Genomic DNA, 17,114 nt, shown 5'->3' with positions numbered 1-17,114 from the left:
AATAAACAAACACGACAACAAATTCACATCATAAGTTATTTTTAATCAGAATTAATTACAAATTTGTCCCCTTAATTTTAGTGGTTGTTCCACTTTGGTCCTTGTACTTGTTTTCGTTATAAGTGGATCCTCAAAACTTTTAATGTGTCAAACAAGGACAACGGTACTGAATGTGTTTGACGTAGAAACTTTCGGACGAACACCTTTTAAAAGTTTGAGGACCAATTTGGAATGAAACCAAGTAAACATGGTTGTACTATAGTTTATTGATATCAGTATTTTTTTTTTCTTTTTTTGGTGCAACGATATATTTTACATTAAGGGAGGAGGAGAGTTCGGTTAAGCCACACAATGGGCAACTTAATTTGGTATCGAATTCGTCATGTACAATATTCGAACCTAAAACCTCTTACTTATAAGTGAAAAAGAATACCGTCATACCGTAGTACCAAGTAACTATTGATATCAAAATGAATGTGAACGAATGACATCATAGAGATAGAGCCTAGAGGCATGTCCCTTCCTAGGGACGAAAGCAAATGTGCACATGTTTAGGTTGCAAATAGACCATGCATATTTTTTAGTTTGGCCAAAGCGGGAGACCCTCCATCTCCAAACAAGTTAGTCATTGTCTAAAGTTGCAGGACACTTATGTTTCCAAATTAACTAGAATCTCTAAACTTAAGGGATCCATCTTAATGAGTCCCACAAAGTTTAGTGAACTGTGATGTGATAATGTCTTCTTTTTTTTTATACCATTGTTGCTTTGCATGATAAGGAATTACTTTTACAAATGATGCAGTAGTCGTCAATAATTGTCAATCATTGACATACATGGAGCTTGTTCGTTATTAAGACCACTATAGGTGTTGGTAATTATCATCCCTTGCCACCATAACTAGATAATGGCACCCCATTTGCACCAAATCGCTAGCTTCGAAGGACAATCATGATTGAGGAGAGATTTTTGGCTGTTTGCGGAGATACATCCCTTCATATAACAATAAACACATGATCTCGGTTGTATGAAAGATAAGAGAAGTTTTTGGCTGTACGTATAGATGTATCATCGTCTTTCAGTAACACTCAATACATGATGTCAATTGTATGTAAGATTCTCTCCAATTTTGGATCTCACTGACCCAACACTTTTGGCTATTTAACTCTAGATATCCGAACCAACGTAAAGCTCAGGGATTAGGGCTTTGGTTTGCACTTTGGATCTGCACACTCAAAAAAACTTAGAAAGAACGTCAAGATACAATGTCCAAATTCCAATTATCTGACCCTTTTGTTGTGAAATAAAAAACCTCAACCTAACTGGACCCAAAAGTTATCATAATTTTGAAGCATATAAATAAAACATGTTGAAAAGTGAGGCCATCATATGCAGTTGTGGCTGGTGAGTCAAGCCAGTCATGGCACTTTCCCCCTAAATCATGACAAGATCAAAATTCTATGTCTTTTGCTGCCTGGCCTCTTTTGGACCAAACCAAATAAGATGGAGGTAAGGGGCAAAGTTACAACATGTAATTTCTCTCACTTGGTGACATTTCTCCACATTGGTTTGTCTAATGCTCCAGCATCATGTAGTTAAGTGTGTTAGTGCAGTGTGACTATCACACACAGGACTAATATGTTAATTTAAATGTTTAGCACACACTCCTAACTGAAAGAAATTTCATTTTGAACTTATGTCGAAGTTATGGGTGTTCTGCTTATTTGCAGTCGTTGATGTTTGCCTCTTCAATTTTACTTGGCAAAACGGGAAAGGAGCCTTTATGTAACTACGACAAAGGGTGTTGCCGAACTTGTTTCCCAAAACAAATAAATACAACTTATCATATGAGATTTCGGACAAGCATAAGTCGCATTGTCTAAATGACTAAATGGCTTATACTCGTCCACAATTTTATTAAGTTTGAATATTCCTCCATAACTTAGATTAGATTAAATATTGCTCAAACAGAAAAAGAAAAAAAAATAGTAGATCAAAATAATGGGAAACTTTTGTGTGCTAAAGAACTTGTTAAATTAATATGTCTACACTCCTTTGATCTCACACTAAAATCTAGCATGGAGGAGCTTGGTGAAATTAAAGATAAGCACATTAATTCAAGAGATTTGGGATTAAAGCTTTGGAGAAATTTTTCAGTATTCAGGAACACTGCTCGATACATCAAGTTTCATAAAACAAGTAATTGTGTTTTTTTTTTTTCACTTATCCAACCACTTATATTATGACATTTTGTATACCAAACCGTATTCCCGGCACTCTAAAAAATCTCTCAAAGCTTTGGTGTTCTTTTTTAAGGGGCCAAGATTCTGTCTTCTTTTATCCCAAACCTTCATTATTATAAGCTAATCAGTCACTAGGTGGTCCATAAAAATTTAGTTTGAGTGGCTAGGGGATAGTTAATAGCCAATGCCATTGAATTAGACAACTCAACTCCCTTCAAGTCGTATCATATGTAGGGAAAAAAGGAAGTTGATGAGTTGTTAAACCTAAAAGAAAGGTAATTGATTCCAATTAGTGATTCAAAATATTGTAAAGCAATAAGATATGTTAAAAGTATCTTCTAGGTTTTTAGAAACCTAAATATCTGGGGAATTAAGAGCATCTTCGAGATAAGTTGTAAAATTATTAAAATTTTTATTTCAAGAGTGAAATCTAAAAAATTTATCTCCAACATACTTCATAAAAGAGTCTTCGTTATAGCAAAATGAACGGTTACTCTTTAGATTTAGAGATCAACTGTTCATACGCTGAATATTAAAAAAATAATAAAACTCAAGGGTGTACCCGTGAGCCGAGGAGAAAGGGAAGAGAGAAGATGATTTTAGAAAAGGGTAATAATAGGAAGACTAAATTTTATAAATTAAATGATGTGGTTGTTGATGGTTTAAAAGAAAAAAATAACCTCAAATCATTGAAACCACTTTTAGATTACCCCAAACAAGAACTTTAATGAATCAAGGGCAATACTGAGCTTCAATATGCGCTTCTTTCATGAGGCAGAGTAAGGTGAAGAAAAAAGAAATGAAAAAAAGAAAGAAAAAGAACATGTGGAGGTTATTTTAGGATTAATAGGGGTGGGAAACTAATATTTTAATTTTTTAACTTTTTATGGCCAATGGAATTATAAGTAGGTGGGAAAATAAGATAATGGGTTAGGTCTAGTAGCACTCTAAAACATTCAATGACACATCCCGACCAAAATCAAGGCGTGCTGATATCAAAGCCAATCCCTGGCCGGATGTGTGTCGATGAGGACGTCAGGGCCCTAAGGAAGGTGGATTGTAAGATCTCACAATGCCCAGGGGAGTGGATCCTATAAGCCTTATATGTATATTCTCATCTCTACCTAGCACGAGGCCTTTTGGGAGTTCATTGGCTTCGGGTTTCATCGGAACTCCGAAGTTAAGCGAGTTCGGGCGAGAGCATTCCCAGGATGGGTGATCCACTAGGAAGTTCTTGTGTGAGTTCTCAGAAACAAAACCATAAGGGCATGGTCGGGGCTCAAAGCAGACAATATCGTGCTACGGTGGAGTCGAACCCGATATGTGACATTCAAGGTTTGTTAAAATAGAGCAAGTTGTTGGAGATCAAAAATTAAATAAATTAACTAAAGTAGTTGTTTGACACTATTCACCTATTAAACTAGCAAAAATTTAACAAAAATGTTGGAGATGCTCTAAAGCTTGTATAATTGGATCAATTGGTTCTTGGCCTAGTGATCAATGACTAATGAAAACTCGAAGAAACTATAAATTTCAATTCGTCCTCCCCTGTTGATTTAAAGGAGAGAATGCATAAACCTAAAAGAAAATACTATGAGGAGTGCTTAAGGATTTGAATACATCGCATAGGAATTAAGACGCGTAATTAAGTAAAGAATTGCAAAAGGTCAAAAGAGAGTGCGGAAATCACTTCTCTTTCAAAAAACAAAATGAGACATTAAAATTGAAAGACCTAAAAAAGAAATTCAATTGCTAAGCCACAAAAACATTGATCAAAACCCAAATTTGGTATCTCAACCCAAGCCCAAGTTTTATCCCTACCTTATGCAAGAGGTCCAATGTTGGTTAGATCGAAGTTCAAGTTTATTCTCCAAAGCCCAACCACTAATTATAAGCCTAATTAACATAGGTAGTGTGTGTTTATCCACCAAACACAATAACTTTACCATTAATTAAGCATGAATGGTTGAAATTGCATAAGCTTAAAAGTTAAAATCATTAAGCACATGACAAATAAGACCCCATAATCTTTTTTTAATAAATTCATGTTTTTTACTTACGGTTCTTGTTAAGCGGAAAACCTGCAGTATCATATTGTAATAAGTGTTATGTGAAATGAACGGGCGAGGATTAAAAGAAATTATAGAATTACGGGAAAAAAGTTAAGATAATGGATCCACACCAACTACTGCGTGCCATACTCAGCTATAGGAGAAATTTTACAGTGTGTTGAAAATACAGTATCATAAATTGAAAGTAATAATACAGTAGATTGAAAACTTGAAAAAAAAAATTCCAACCAATAATATTATGACACTTTATGTATCGGCCAATATTTCTGGTACACTAAAAAATTTCTCCAGCTGTAGGCTCATGTCGTCTTGTGATTAGAATTATTGGGTGCATTTCCTTAATGGGCTGATTTCTATGGTGGAGCTTAACACAAATTTTAGTGGGGTCTCACCAATTAAAGAAATAAACCCTTTAATTAACAATGGGAATATAAAATAAAGAAACCAAAAAACAAAAAAAACTTATCTAATTAACTCTTTAACTTTATGACTAAATAAATTTATTTGTAAATGTGTATTTCAGGTGTTGATTCTCAATCAGATTTGGACGTTTCAAAATGTATCTTTGTATGTGAACTCAATTAGTCACTTTAATATTTGACAAAAAAATAGTCACTTTAATATACAAAATTATGTTGCCAATTAAGCTTCCTAAAATATGTTTTTATATGATATTGGCTTTTTCCTTTTTGTTGCTTAATTAGTATAGAATGGAAAATACAATCACAGTTTGATAAGTGTTTTCAAATTTATCGTTTTGTGTTTTTTTAATAAATTATTTTACATATGCACCAAATTGTAAAAAAATAAATAGATTTTTAATGGGAAATTGACATGTAATGTTTACCATACAATTTAATTTTAGAGCGTGTTTATTTATGTAAAATGAAAAATAATTTGATTGTCGACTTTTTGCGCTTTTATCCACACATATAGAACACAAAAAAATGCGGGTTCTAATGGTGGAGCTTACCACACATTTTGGTGGAGTCAGTTGATTTTATAGAAAATCATTTCCACAATACTATAGAGTATCAAATATTTCGAGGCTTTTATTCTTTAAATATTTGGTAAAAATCACAAAAACTGTGACATAATGGTTAAAAGGTTCGAAGTATGAGATATTCTGGAGCACTTTAGAACTTTTGTATAGAAAATCCTTCTTCACATCCCTAATTTACTTTGCTCAATCTTAAGCAAGTAAAACATGTCAATGTAATATTTGGGATGCACGTTTATCACGTCATCAACTGACAACTAATGTGATCATAATTAACATAAATCTAACACGACAACAAAATAATAATTTTGCATATGACATTGCAATATTTAAAAATGGGATACAAGCGGGAAATTTTATGATATAATTTATTTTAGTTTAAAAAAAATAATTGTTATTAGCACTTCAAAAATCTTATTTTACACTCTAAACTTTTTACAGTTAGAAAGAAAAATATAATTATAAGGAGTATAGAATAATAATTTTATAATCCTAATAATAATTCTCTAAAAAAATATAAAAAATCCGAAAAAGTAAGTCCTATGGGGGGACGTTCTTTTTTGGGTTAAAAGCCAATCAAATCTTTAAAATCTGTCCCACGCAGTGAATCGAAATATACCAAACGCCTACAAAAAGTCAAAATCCATCCATGTCGGTACGAATGACGGCCCCGGAAAGCGCAAGGGCAATTCCGTCATTCCAGAAACGGAAACATATTACTGGGACTCCAACTTGCGTACGCCGTAAGAAAATACCATGAGGAGTGCATAAGGTTTTGAATACATCGCAGAGGATTTAAGACGAGTAATTAAGTAGAGAATTTCAAAATATTAAAAAAGAATGCGAAAATCACTTTATTTTAAATAAACAAAATGAGAACAACAAATTGGAATATCCAAACAAGAAGTTCAATTGCTAACCCACAAAACATTGATCAAAATTCAAAACCCAAATTTTTCATCTCAACCCAAGCCCAAGTTTCATCCTTACCTTTGCAATAGGTCCAACATTGGTTAGATCCAAGTTCAAGTATGTTCTCCAATGCCCAACCACTAATTATAAGCCTAATTAACATAGATAGTGTGTTTATCCACTAAACACAATAACTTTACCATTAATTGAGCATGAATGGTTGAAATTGCATAAGCTTAAAAGTTAAAATCATTAAGCACATGACAAATAAAACCCCATAACTTATTGTTCTTGTTAAGCGGAAAACTTACAATATCATATAGTAATAAGTGTTATGTGAAATGAACGGGCGAGGATTAAAAGAAATTATAGAATTAGAGGGAAAAAGTTAAGATAATGGATCCACACCAACTATGCGTGCCAAACTCAACTGTAGGACAAATTTTACAGTTTGTTGGAAATACAGTATTGTATATTGAATGTAATAATACAATAAGTTGGAAACTTGAAAAAAAAAAAAATCCACCAATAATATTATGACACTTGGTGTACTGGCTAATGTTCCCGACACACTAAAAAATTTTCTCTAGTTGTAGGCTCATGTCGTCTTGTGATTAGAATTATTGGTTGCATTTAACGGGCTGATTTCTATGGTGGAGCTTACCACATATTTTTTTTTTGTGGGGTCTCACCAATTAAAGAAATAAACCATTTAATTAACAACGATAATGATGGGAATATAACATAAAGAAACCATAAAAGCTTAACTAATTAACTCTTTAACTTTATGACTAAATAAATTTATTTGTAAATGTGTATTTCAAGTGTTGATTCTCCAGATTTGGACGTTTCAAAATGTATCTTTGTACGTGAACTCGATTAGTCACTTTAATATACAAAATTATGTTGCCAACTAAGCTTCCTAATTATATGATATTGGCTTTCCCCTTTTTGTTGCTTAATTAGTATAGAATGGGAAATACTTATCCTGTCAATCACAGCTTTTTTTTTATTTTTTTTAATACATCGGTATTTTTACACTAAGAGAAAAGGGGTTCAACTAAGCCACACAATGAGCAACCTAATTTGGCATTGAATTCGCCATCTACGAGATTCGAACCTAAGACCTTTCACTTCCAAATGAAGATGAATACCATTAGATTATAGTACTAAGTGGGCCGTCAGTCACAGTTTGATACGCGTTTTCAAATTTATCGTTTTGTGTTTAGTAATAAATTAATTTCATATGTGCCAAATTGTAAAAAAATTAATAAATTTTTAATGGGAAATTGCCATGTAATGTTTATTATACAATTTAATTTAAGAGCATGTTTATTGACGTAAAATGAAAAATAATTTGATTGTCGACTTTTTGCACTTTTACCCACCCGTATAGAACACACAAAAATGCGGGTTCTGATGGTGGAGCTTACCACACATTTTGGTGGAGTTAGTTGATTTTATAGAAAATCATTTCCACGATACTAGAGAGGATTAAATATTTCGAGTTTTTTATTCATCAAATATTTGGTAAAAATCATAAAATTTGTGACATAACAGTTAAAAGGTTCGGAGTATGAGATATTCTGGAGCACTATAGAACTTTTGTATAGAAAATCCTTCTTCGCATCCCTAATTTACTTTGCTCAATCTAAGCAAGTAAAACATCTCAATGTGATATTTGGATGTGTGTTTGTCACGTCATCAACTGACAACTGATTTGATAATAATTAACATGAATCTAACACGACAACAAAATAATAATTTTGCATATGACATTGCAATATTAAAAAAATGAGATACAAACGGGAATTTTATGACATAATTTATTTTAGTTTAAAAAGGAAAATTATTATTAGTACTCCAAAAATCTCATTTTACAATCTAAACTTTCCTCAATTAAAAAAAATATATACTTATAAATAGTGTAGAATGATAATTTTAAAATGATAATACCAATTTCCTAAAAAAGTCGAAATAAATATGATCCGAAAAAGTAAGTCGTATGGTCTTTGTTGGGTTAAAAGCCAATCAAATCTTTAAAATCCGTCCCACGCAGTGAATCGAAATATACCAAACGCCTACAAAATCCATCCATGTCGGTACGAATGACGGCCCCGGAAAGCGCAAGGGTAATTCCGTCATTCCAGAAATGGAAACATCTAACTGGAACTCCAACTTGCGTACGCCGTAAGAAGCAACGTTTTTTTTTTTACTCTCCCTCTCTCTCTCTCCTCTCGAGAGCATTATAAAAACAAATAACGCGAAATTCATATAAAAAAGAAAAATATAAAAACGCAAACAAAAGAAAAAAAGAAGAAAAATTTCGGACCATTTTCCATTGTTTCTGGTTCTCGCTTTCTCTCTCAGGTACCCACCACGCACACCTCTCTCTCTCTCTCTCTCTCTCTCTCTCCTCTCTCTTTCTCTCTCTAGAATTTTTTTTTTCTTCTGTATTTTGTGTTTGTATATGTAGGTTTTTTTACCTGTGTATTTGTATTGGAATTTGATGTAAAAAAATATATTTTATCTGGCTCTTGTTTGAATTTGAATTTCTGGGTTTTTGGGGTGGGTTGTTGTTGATATTTTTTCTTGGGATTTGATTCTTGAATTGGGGATTTGTTATCTGTTTGGATTTTTATTGGTAATTTGGATAAAGTTAGCTGAAAAAATGGAAAATAGAAGGTGGAGAGGGGAGAGATTTTTTAAATGGAGATTCTTGGTGGGTTTTTTGTTGATGGATTTTGGTGTAATTGAATAAATTTGTGGGAAAGCGAATCCTGGTTTTTTTTTTTTTTTTTTTTTTTTTTTTATATATTTATTTTTGGTTTTAATGCCGAAAACAGCAGATCCGTGATGGGAAATAGAAAAAATATTGAGGAAATATTGTAATTTGATTTGTTTGAGCTGGATTTGGGATTCTGAAATTTGGATTAATATGTGGATTTTATGGTTTCTTTTGGGTGCAAGGAACAGATGGTAAAGGGAGGGAAGGTTAGTTCCAAGCGAAAAATCAAGACAAGGGTTCCGTCAAAGTATCAGGGTTCCGATGATTCGGATGAGGATTATGTGATTTCGGGTGAAGAAAATGAAGTTTCTGAGGATTTAGAGGAGGATTACTGTTCTTCTTTGGACGGAGATGCGTCGGAAGAGAGCTTTGTGGATGAGGAGGAAGAGGAGGATGAAGTGAAAAAGGTGAGGAAGAAAACTCGATCAAGAGCAAAAAGGGGTGCTGGTGGTTTTATTGTGGATGAGGAGGAGGAGGATGAGGAGGAGGAGGAGGAGGAGGAGGAGGAGGAGGAAGAAGATGAAGAGGAAGTGAAACCAGTTAGGAAGGGAATTAGGTCAAAGGTCCAAAATGGTTTTTCTAGCCGGCAGAAAAATGGGGTTAAACCGTCACGAAAGAGGAGAAAGATTACATATCGTGAGGTGGAGGATCAGGATTATAATGATGAAGATGATGATGACGATGAGGAATTCACACCAGATGAAGATGAATTTTCGGACGTGGAAGAAAAACCAGTGGTGAAAAAGAAGAAAACTGATGGGAAAGTGGGCAAGCGGTGCTTGAAGAAAAAGGGTCGTCCTGTAAGAGGTGTAAAAAGGAGAAAATCTTTGGCTTCAAAGAAGCCTTTGAGAAAGAAAGGTAGAACAAGTCAGGCGTCGAGGAGGAAGGCAAGAAGTGACGATGATATTGAAAGTGATAGCGATTTCATGGATAGTATTGTGCCCGTGAGAGTAACGAATGAGAAAAAAAGGGTTAGGAAAAGGAGGAGAATGTCTATACCGTCAGATTCAGATTTTGTGTCTTCTGGAGCATCTGATTATGACTACACCATCTCCGAGGAAGAGAGAGAGCAAGTACGAGAAGCCAAGGAGTTGTGTGAAAGATTGGAAACTAATTTGCGAAGTTCATTAGTGCCTACTAGCATTCAGGAGGATACACCTGTACAACAGCCAAGAAACCCTCCTAGAAGGAAGGGTAAAGAGAAGATTGAGCAAGTGAAGGTTGAGGTTGTAAAGCAGGTCTGTGGCATTTGTCTCTCCGAGGAAGATAAAAGAAGAGTGCGGGGAACACTAGACTGTTGCACTCATTATTTTTGTTTTGCCTGCATCATGGAATGGGGAAAAGTGGAATCTCGTTGCCCTTTGTGCAAGCAGAGATTTAAGACAATTAGTAAGCCTGCAAGATGTACGACAGGAATTGATTTGAGAGAAGTGGTGATACAGGTCTCTGAGCGTGATCAGGTACCTTATCATGTTACTTGTTATGTCATGCATTATCTTGCATTCTGTTTGCTGCTTCATTTTTTTGTTTGTTTGTTCAAATGGGTTTATTTCTTTATGCAGGTCTATCAGCCGACAGAAGAAGAACTCAGGAGTTATCTTGACCCTTATGAGAATGTGATATGTACAGAATGCCACGAAGGAGGGGAAGATGGCCTCATGTTACTGTGTGATCTATGTGATTCACCTGCTCACACCTTTTGTGTTGGTCTTGGCCGAGAAGTACCTGAAGGTAATTGGTACTGTGAGGGTTGTAGACCTGTGGCTATGGGATCCTCAAGTTCACAGGCTCAGGGTCGGTTGTCTGATCAAAGAACTACAAACAACATTTTGTCTAATAGACCATCACCTACTGTACATTTTGACGAAGGAATAGACCTTAATGTGGTGTCCTCACCTCGTCCACAATTTACTCAAGGATTTCCCCCTAGATTTCCTGTTGGAGGTTTTCAAGCACCTTCCCCGGTATCTGGGGCAGGAGCACCAACTCTATCAGGGAGACGCTTAATACAGCGTCATATTCAACAACTCCTTAATTCTAATAGGACGAGTTATATGGCCAGTATAAATGAGAGGAACTCATCTGATAATTTGAGAAATGATTTCTCTCACCCTCAAGCTGCTCAGACAAGGGAAATGACAGTCCAACATACCAGGACAGACGAGATGGAGGCATCTTACCACACATTCTTTGAGGAGAGATTACAAAACAATCCTTTATCACTAGTGCCAGATAACTTGAGTACTGATTTCTTAAATACATCAGCATCAACCCCTCAGAGAAGGCAAGCAATTGGGGATCCGACTACAACATCTGCTGATAGATCTCAAAATGGAGCATTATGGCCTGTACTTACCGGAATGAATTCAGTACCAAATTCCGGACAATTCCATCACTTCAGCGGTAGACCAAATATTAGTGGATCTGATGCTGGTGTGTCCCCTAGTACTGCTACGGAACAGGATGTTTTTCACCTAGCAAAGGAACAACTGAAAGTGATGGTCAAAAAGCACTTGGATAATTTGTCCCGAGACGTTGATCTAGGTATGCGAAGCTTTCAACTTATTTTATACTTGTATGGAAAACTATCACATTGTTCATTTTGGACTGATCCAGACTTGAGCATTTCTACATTGAATTATGATTCTGCCCGCTTATTCTTATGAATTATGATTCTACACTGCCAATTGGAATGTTCCAACTCCTTGTATCTTTGTGTTTCAGACCAAGACACTTTCAAGGACATTGCGAGGAGATCTACGCACACTGTCTTGGCTGCGTGTGGACGTGAGCACAGAAGCTGTGAAGTAGTTCCCGTGCCTCCTCCCTCAACCTGCGCCCACGTTGAATTAACGGTGGGTGGAATGACAAGTCTGATGAGAGGCCGATGTCCATCTTGTTTCGAATCTTTTGTAGGGGAAGTTGTAAAGAGGATCTTCGATACAAAACTCCTGCAGTGGTTGAGTTTACGTCTCTAGTTATCGAGTATCCTCGTTGCAACACACGTCTTTCCCCTCCCCCGTCGATCCTGTTTTTGTTAGGAATTTTAGACCATATTTTGTTTAGCTTATTTAATCCCATTTTTACATTAATTTGTTAGATTAGGCTAATTCAAATATATGAAAATTGCTACGTATTTATCACTTTCCATTTTTGCTCATTGGCTGTTATTATTCTGTCTGTCTCTGCTATTTTTTGATATTTTCTTAACGGTTGTTTCTTTGGCCACCCTTTGTTTTTTGTACCGGAAGTTACTTATGCATTTACTATTTGGGAAGAGTGATGCTTGTGGTAATGGACCAGGACCACTCACATACCACCAACCAGCCTTTTCTTTGCCTTTCTGTGTTTGCCCTTTCTTTGTCATCCGACCCAGCCCCTCCACTACACCACCTTTCGAGTACAATAGCACATGTCAGTCCCACTAATCTTTTTACAATTTGAGTCGGCTGAAAATACTTGGCTCGTTACATGTGAAACTTTTCTTTTTGGGGCTAGGTTAATATTTACGATTGCCAAAGATGCTTGGCTCTTTTTGTGTAAGGAAATGTTTATCCTGATTACAGTTTGACGTGTTGTGATTGTGAATAAACATGGGTTAAACTGTAATTTGTAGATAACGAGCGACAAACATAGCTCTCTCTCTCTGGAGTCCTTTTTCTTCAACAACTGTATGAATGCGGGGGAACTGGCTCCATATGTCATATCCTTCAATTATGCTTCACACCCACCCATGACCATTTCCCAATTCATAAATATTTGAAGGGCCATTTGTTTTCTAGTTGGTAGGTGGGTGGAGACCGACTAATTATGTTTCTGTGATTTAGTGTGGTCACATGTTAGACATATCGGACCTCCAACTTTTCTTACCATTCACTCAAAAGGGACTTTTCAGAATAAGAACTGAGTGCGAGCGAGAAGCACACTGTCTGAACCACCTGACCTAACAAACGAAGATTCGTACAAAGTGCTAAAGGGGTTAGAGGGAGAAGCATTGAATGAAAAGAAATTATTTTCTTTTTTCTTTTTCTTTTCTTTTAAAAAGAACTAAATATCGACCTGAAAATAACAGATGATGACGAGAGTTTTGTTGAGGCCTATAAACTAAAGTTCACATGCCACATAATTACACTCAGATTCCTACAACAACTTATTCCACACACTCCTCGTGCTCAATAACCATTGGGAATACTCTTAGCTACAAACCAACCACAGACTGCAAAAGGGCTCGCTCTTGGTTGTGCAAACTTTCACTCCTGCAGCGGCGCCGTTGGGAAATTCATAAACCGTCGTCAAGAATGGTGGACAACAACATCCCCTGAACAAACGCGCATCTTTTCGTCTTCTCTTCCTTATCCTTGATGGACAAAGGAGGCGACTGCACGTTTCTGTGACCAAATAAACGTGTGTCAGACCTAAGAAGCATACCGAGAGGAAAATAATAAAATTAAAGAACCTAGACCAGGTTTCATATGCAACGGAAGGCAAAATAGCATGCTCGTTTGTAGAAATTTGACAATATCGAGCGTCAACAATAACTGTATGGAGTTTTAAGCGTTCTTTCAGCCGTGTAGTTCAGCACGATATAGTATGCACGGAAAAAGATTGAGCATGTTCTCGCATGGAGCACAAACATATGAACACAACAAGAGTTGTGTGCAGTGCCCTCTCAAGTGATTAGTCAAAGTTCCTTTTTATTTGTTTCTGCAACATATTGCAAGCGATCATGCATGACTAGTGTATGAAATTGCAAATGCGTCCATCGCAATTCGCAACCAACACTCATATTCCTTGTCCAAACTTCTTATACATAAAATGAGATTTAGCAAGAAATCATAACTGGTTAGGCACTCAGCTTGACCAAGGGTTACAAGGTCAGAATTAGAGCAAGCTAGAGAGATAGGTTTTAGGTGTCCCATCAAAAGGAGTTTAAGATTAAATAACGTACCGTTCTGATACTCTCTTATCTGAACTTTTCTTGGCCGAGCTTGCTTCAGTTGAGAAGGGCGGCATACTAACAAAATCATCCGCCATAGGCAAAATAAATTGTGACAACAATGGATCAGGCGCTGCATTGGATGAGGAAAGTAAACAGGAAGAGCCCCCAAAAAGAGAGTGCAAATTTCCTTCCCTTAGTTCTTTCCTCAACAAAGATAGAGTTGAATGAGCTCCACTTTTCCTCGTCTTCCTCTTGCGTTGCATGTAATTACTAGTTAAGGAACTCAAGCATTGGGAGAAATCTTCAATCTAATCAATCTTTGATAAAATGTATAATAAATCTCAGGGGTACGATGAACCAAAAGAAAACTGTGTTCAATCAGAATTTTGGGGATATGGAGTATGTTTTCATGCAACAAATGGTAATGGTAAGGAGGGTAAATTACTAGTTTAAAGCATTAAGGACGCAGATCATACCGTTACAATATATGTCAGATCCCCATCGGTAAGTTTTTTAGAATGAGCTGGCACGTGGAATACTGATAAATTTGCATTGAACGACAAAGTTGATTATGACAGAAAAAAGATAACACATAACATCTGCACAGATGAAAGATCAACAGAAAAAGGATATCTTGAATATACTTCCATGTTGTAGGGTAATGTGCGCAACCATATCAACCCCCACCCTCATTGCACAAACCGGACATACCTGCAGATAAACAACGTTCTTTTTTAGTAAGATTAACCTCCAATAACCCATCCTCATTAAAATAAGAGAAATCTAACATCTAACAAATGCAACATCTTAGCAAGTTCATATAACTTGACCAACTACCTAATTTCCACTTCTCCCACCACCACATTACAAGCTCGTATTTCAACAAGAAAGCATTGAAATCAATTCTTCAAAGGATAAAATCTCAGCTGTTTAAGAAGCTGGGATCGATAAGATTCTCTTGATATTCCTAAACAAATGGCTTTGAATTTAAGCATTTTGTAAGATATGATTGATTAAAGGTTGTCTTGTCAGTATTCCCTACTAAATGATGCTTGGATATGAACATACTGAGAGTTTACTCCTAATGTGAGTGAGACCAAACTATATTTGGTGTATATGTGTTTTGATATGCAAGTAATTGGACAAATATATACACGTCTTTGGCCTCACTTCTCAAGTTAGCATGTTCAATATACGCTCATCCTATTGAGAGCAAGACCTGTAAGGAACTGAGAGAAGAGAAGATTGAAGTACGAAATCATTCAAGATGAGTACTTCTGCAGGTACGAACTCGTACCAATTAGGGTTAACTTCGGATTAGATGCTCGGACTAGTAGAACATGGTTTAATGGCTTTATTGGTTTCAATACTTGCACACTGGTGTCTAGGTGATGCTTTCACATATTTCTTTATAAAACAACGTATGCAATAGATTCTCATGAAAAGTTAAATACAAACATCAAGTCGCATAATAATTTCAATCTATATACACCAAACAATTAAAAAGTACTCGCTTTCAGGATGAAACTAAGAGAAATTAGGTACTGACAGATATGAAAAAGGATTCATACCCCATTCTTCGCCTCCACCGGGTGCTCTTCATCAATGTGGCAGCACAATCCTACAATGTCAAAGTATTCGGAGCAGAACGGGCATGGAAATTCCTCCCTTATATCATCATCCCCATCAATTTCTTCAAACCCCATGAGCATATCTACATTGCACAATCCCATGTTTCAATACGTGGAAAATCCATAAAATTGCAGAACTTTAATTAATTGGGGTTTCACCATTGAAAACCCAAAATTCTGATGTCAAAAAGTCTCGAGAAAGAAATAATGACACCCAAAGTAGTTGGATTCAGCTCAACTTGGTGAAATGTTATCATCACTAACTTTATTTTCGTGGGTCATAAAAATTTGGAAAAGAAAAAGAATCAAGCTTTCTAATTTCTCTCGTCTACCACTTACCACTTATATTCTTCAGATTAAAACCAAAACCCCAAACGAAAAATGATAAAAAATAAAAAATTCAGAGCAAAAAACACAAAATCAATTTCCTTTTTGTTTCCCTACCAAAAAAGGCATTACACAAAAATCAACAAAAAATTAATGATCAAAACGGAAAAGAAATGAATGTGAGCTAACCAGATCGAGAATGAAGGGCGGATTGATAACGCCGAGAGGCAGAAGATAGACGAGCGCTCCAGGAATCACCGTCCATAGCTAGCCACCCTTTACAAATTTAAACGAAAAGGTAAGGTCTTTGGGGTGCGATTCGCCTTTGGGTCCGATCTCTCAGATTCAGAAACCCGAAGAATTGGGAATGGGATTTTATCGAAACGGACAAAAAGGAATCGGCTTTTGGGGTCGGTTGAGCTGGAGGATCCGAGGGTGACGATGGTTGAAGAAGGCGGCGACGGTGGCGACGGCGGTGATTGTGTAGAAAGAGGAAGGAGGAAGAGGAGGAGAGGAGGAAGGAAGAGGAATTTAATCTCTCCTACCAGTTTATTATCTATATCTACCTCTCTCTACGCTGTATATTTTCTGTATTTTTAGTTTTTTTTTTTATAATTTATTTGTTGGGGAGGAATAAATGGAATTTATTCCAGGTAGAAGTGTGTGGTGAATATGACAAATGGCCAATAAAATGAAATAACAGTGACACACAGAGGAGAGACAAAGAGAGAGACAAAGCCTCTCTCTCTCCTCTTTCTCTTGGTGGCTGGCACACACCGTTTTACAGCTCGTTGTTTGTTGTGACTCTCCCTCTCTGACTCAACTCAACTGCGCTTTCATAGTCACTTTCACTTTGGTAGTTTTCATGATTTGACACGTGTCCTTATACCATAGACTCACGACAAATTTAATTACGAATTTGCCTTTGAATTTCTGTGGGTTGTTCAGCGCTCAAGACTCTTTCTTTTGTGTTTATACGAAATATCTTTTTCTAATTCTTGAAGTAAAATTTAAATTTTAAATTCTAAATTTATCCTAATTTGTTTTAATTCTTGAAGCAAATATGAGTTAAAACTTAAAACTCATTTATGGGCCAAATTTAGCCTAAGATTCCCCTCTGAGTTAGTGGGGCTGGTCTACCATATATGTATATTTTTTTTATAATTTTATATTTATAAATTTATTGAATCCAACTGTTAATATC

The 17,114-nt window shown here is 35.9% G+C and overlaps 2 protein-coding genes across 2 annotated transcripts; one reads left to right on the top strand and one right to left on the bottom strand.

Moving 5' to 3' along the window:
* The first annotated feature begins 8,455 nt into the window (after positions 1 to 8,455).
* Positions 8,456 to 12,156, top strand: LOC137722788 (uncharacterized). Its single transcript, XM_068461876.1, has 4 exons — positions 8,456 to 8,595; positions 9,202 to 10,473; positions 10,576 to 11,557; positions 11,738 to 12,156. The coding sequence occupies exons 2-4, from the start codon at positions 9,202 to 9,204 to the stop codon at positions 11,989 to 11,991; spliced, it is 2,508 nt and encodes an 835-aa protein (XP_068317977.1). The 5' UTR covers positions 8,456 to 8,595; the 3' UTR covers positions 11,992 to 12,156.
* An 851-nt stretch (positions 12,157 to 13,007) lies between these two features.
* LOC137722687 (protein DEHYDRATION-INDUCED 19 homolog 3-like) lies at positions 13,008 to 16,654 on the bottom strand. Its single transcript, XM_068461748.1, has 5 exons — positions 16,100 to 16,654; positions 15,524 to 15,666; positions 14,586 to 14,663; positions 13,962 to 14,215; positions 13,008 to 13,401 (listed from the first exon to the last, which is right to left on the bottom strand). The coding sequence occupies exons 1-5, from the start codon at positions 16,173 to 16,175 to the stop codon at positions 13,293 to 13,295; spliced, it is 660 nt and encodes a 219-aa protein (XP_068317849.1). The 5' UTR covers positions 16,176 to 16,654; the 3' UTR covers positions 13,008 to 13,292.
* Positions 16,655 to 17,114: the final 460 nt, after the last annotated feature.

The sequence above is a fragment of the Pyrus communis genome, chromosome 17 (genome assembly GCF_963583255.1).
Source record: "Pyrus communis chromosome 17, drPyrComm1.1, whole genome shotgun sequence".
In the NCBI taxonomy this organism is placed as follows: Eukaryota; Viridiplantae; Streptophyta; class Magnoliopsida; order Rosales; family Rosaceae; genus Pyrus; species Pyrus communis.
This window is presented reverse-complemented; position numbering and strand designations above follow the sequence as displayed.

What these genes read in the sequence shown, in the direction of transcription:
- LOC137722788 (XM_068461876.1), top strand. Translation starts at nt 9,202, where the DNA reads ATGGTAAAGGGAGGGAAGGTTAGTTCCAAGCGAAAAATCAAGACAAGG. An exon ending in AGGTCTCTGAGCGTGATCAG is followed by an intron (nt 10,474 to 10,575) that starts GTACCTTATCAT and finishes TTCTTTATGCAG; the next exon opens with GTCTATCAGCCGACAGAAGA. An exon ending in GTCCCGAGACGTTGATCTAG is followed by an intron (nt 11,558 to 11,737) that starts GTATGCGAAGCT and finishes TTTGTGTTTCAG; the next exon opens with ACCAAGACACTTTCAAGGAC.
- LOC137722687 (XM_068461748.1), bottom strand. Translation starts at nt 16,175, where the DNA reads ATGGACGGTGATTCCTGGAGCGCTCGTCTATCTTCTGCCTCTCGGCGT. An exon ending in CGCCCTTCATTCTCGATCTG is followed by an intron (nt 15,667 to 16,099) that starts GTTAGCTCACAT and finishes TGTGCAATGTAG; the next exon opens with ATATGCTCATGGGGTTTGAA. An exon ending in GATAAGAGAGTATCAGAACG is followed by an intron (nt 13,402 to 13,961) that starts GTACGTTATTTA and finishes ATTTGGTCACAG; the next exon opens with AAACGTGCAGTCGCCTCCTT.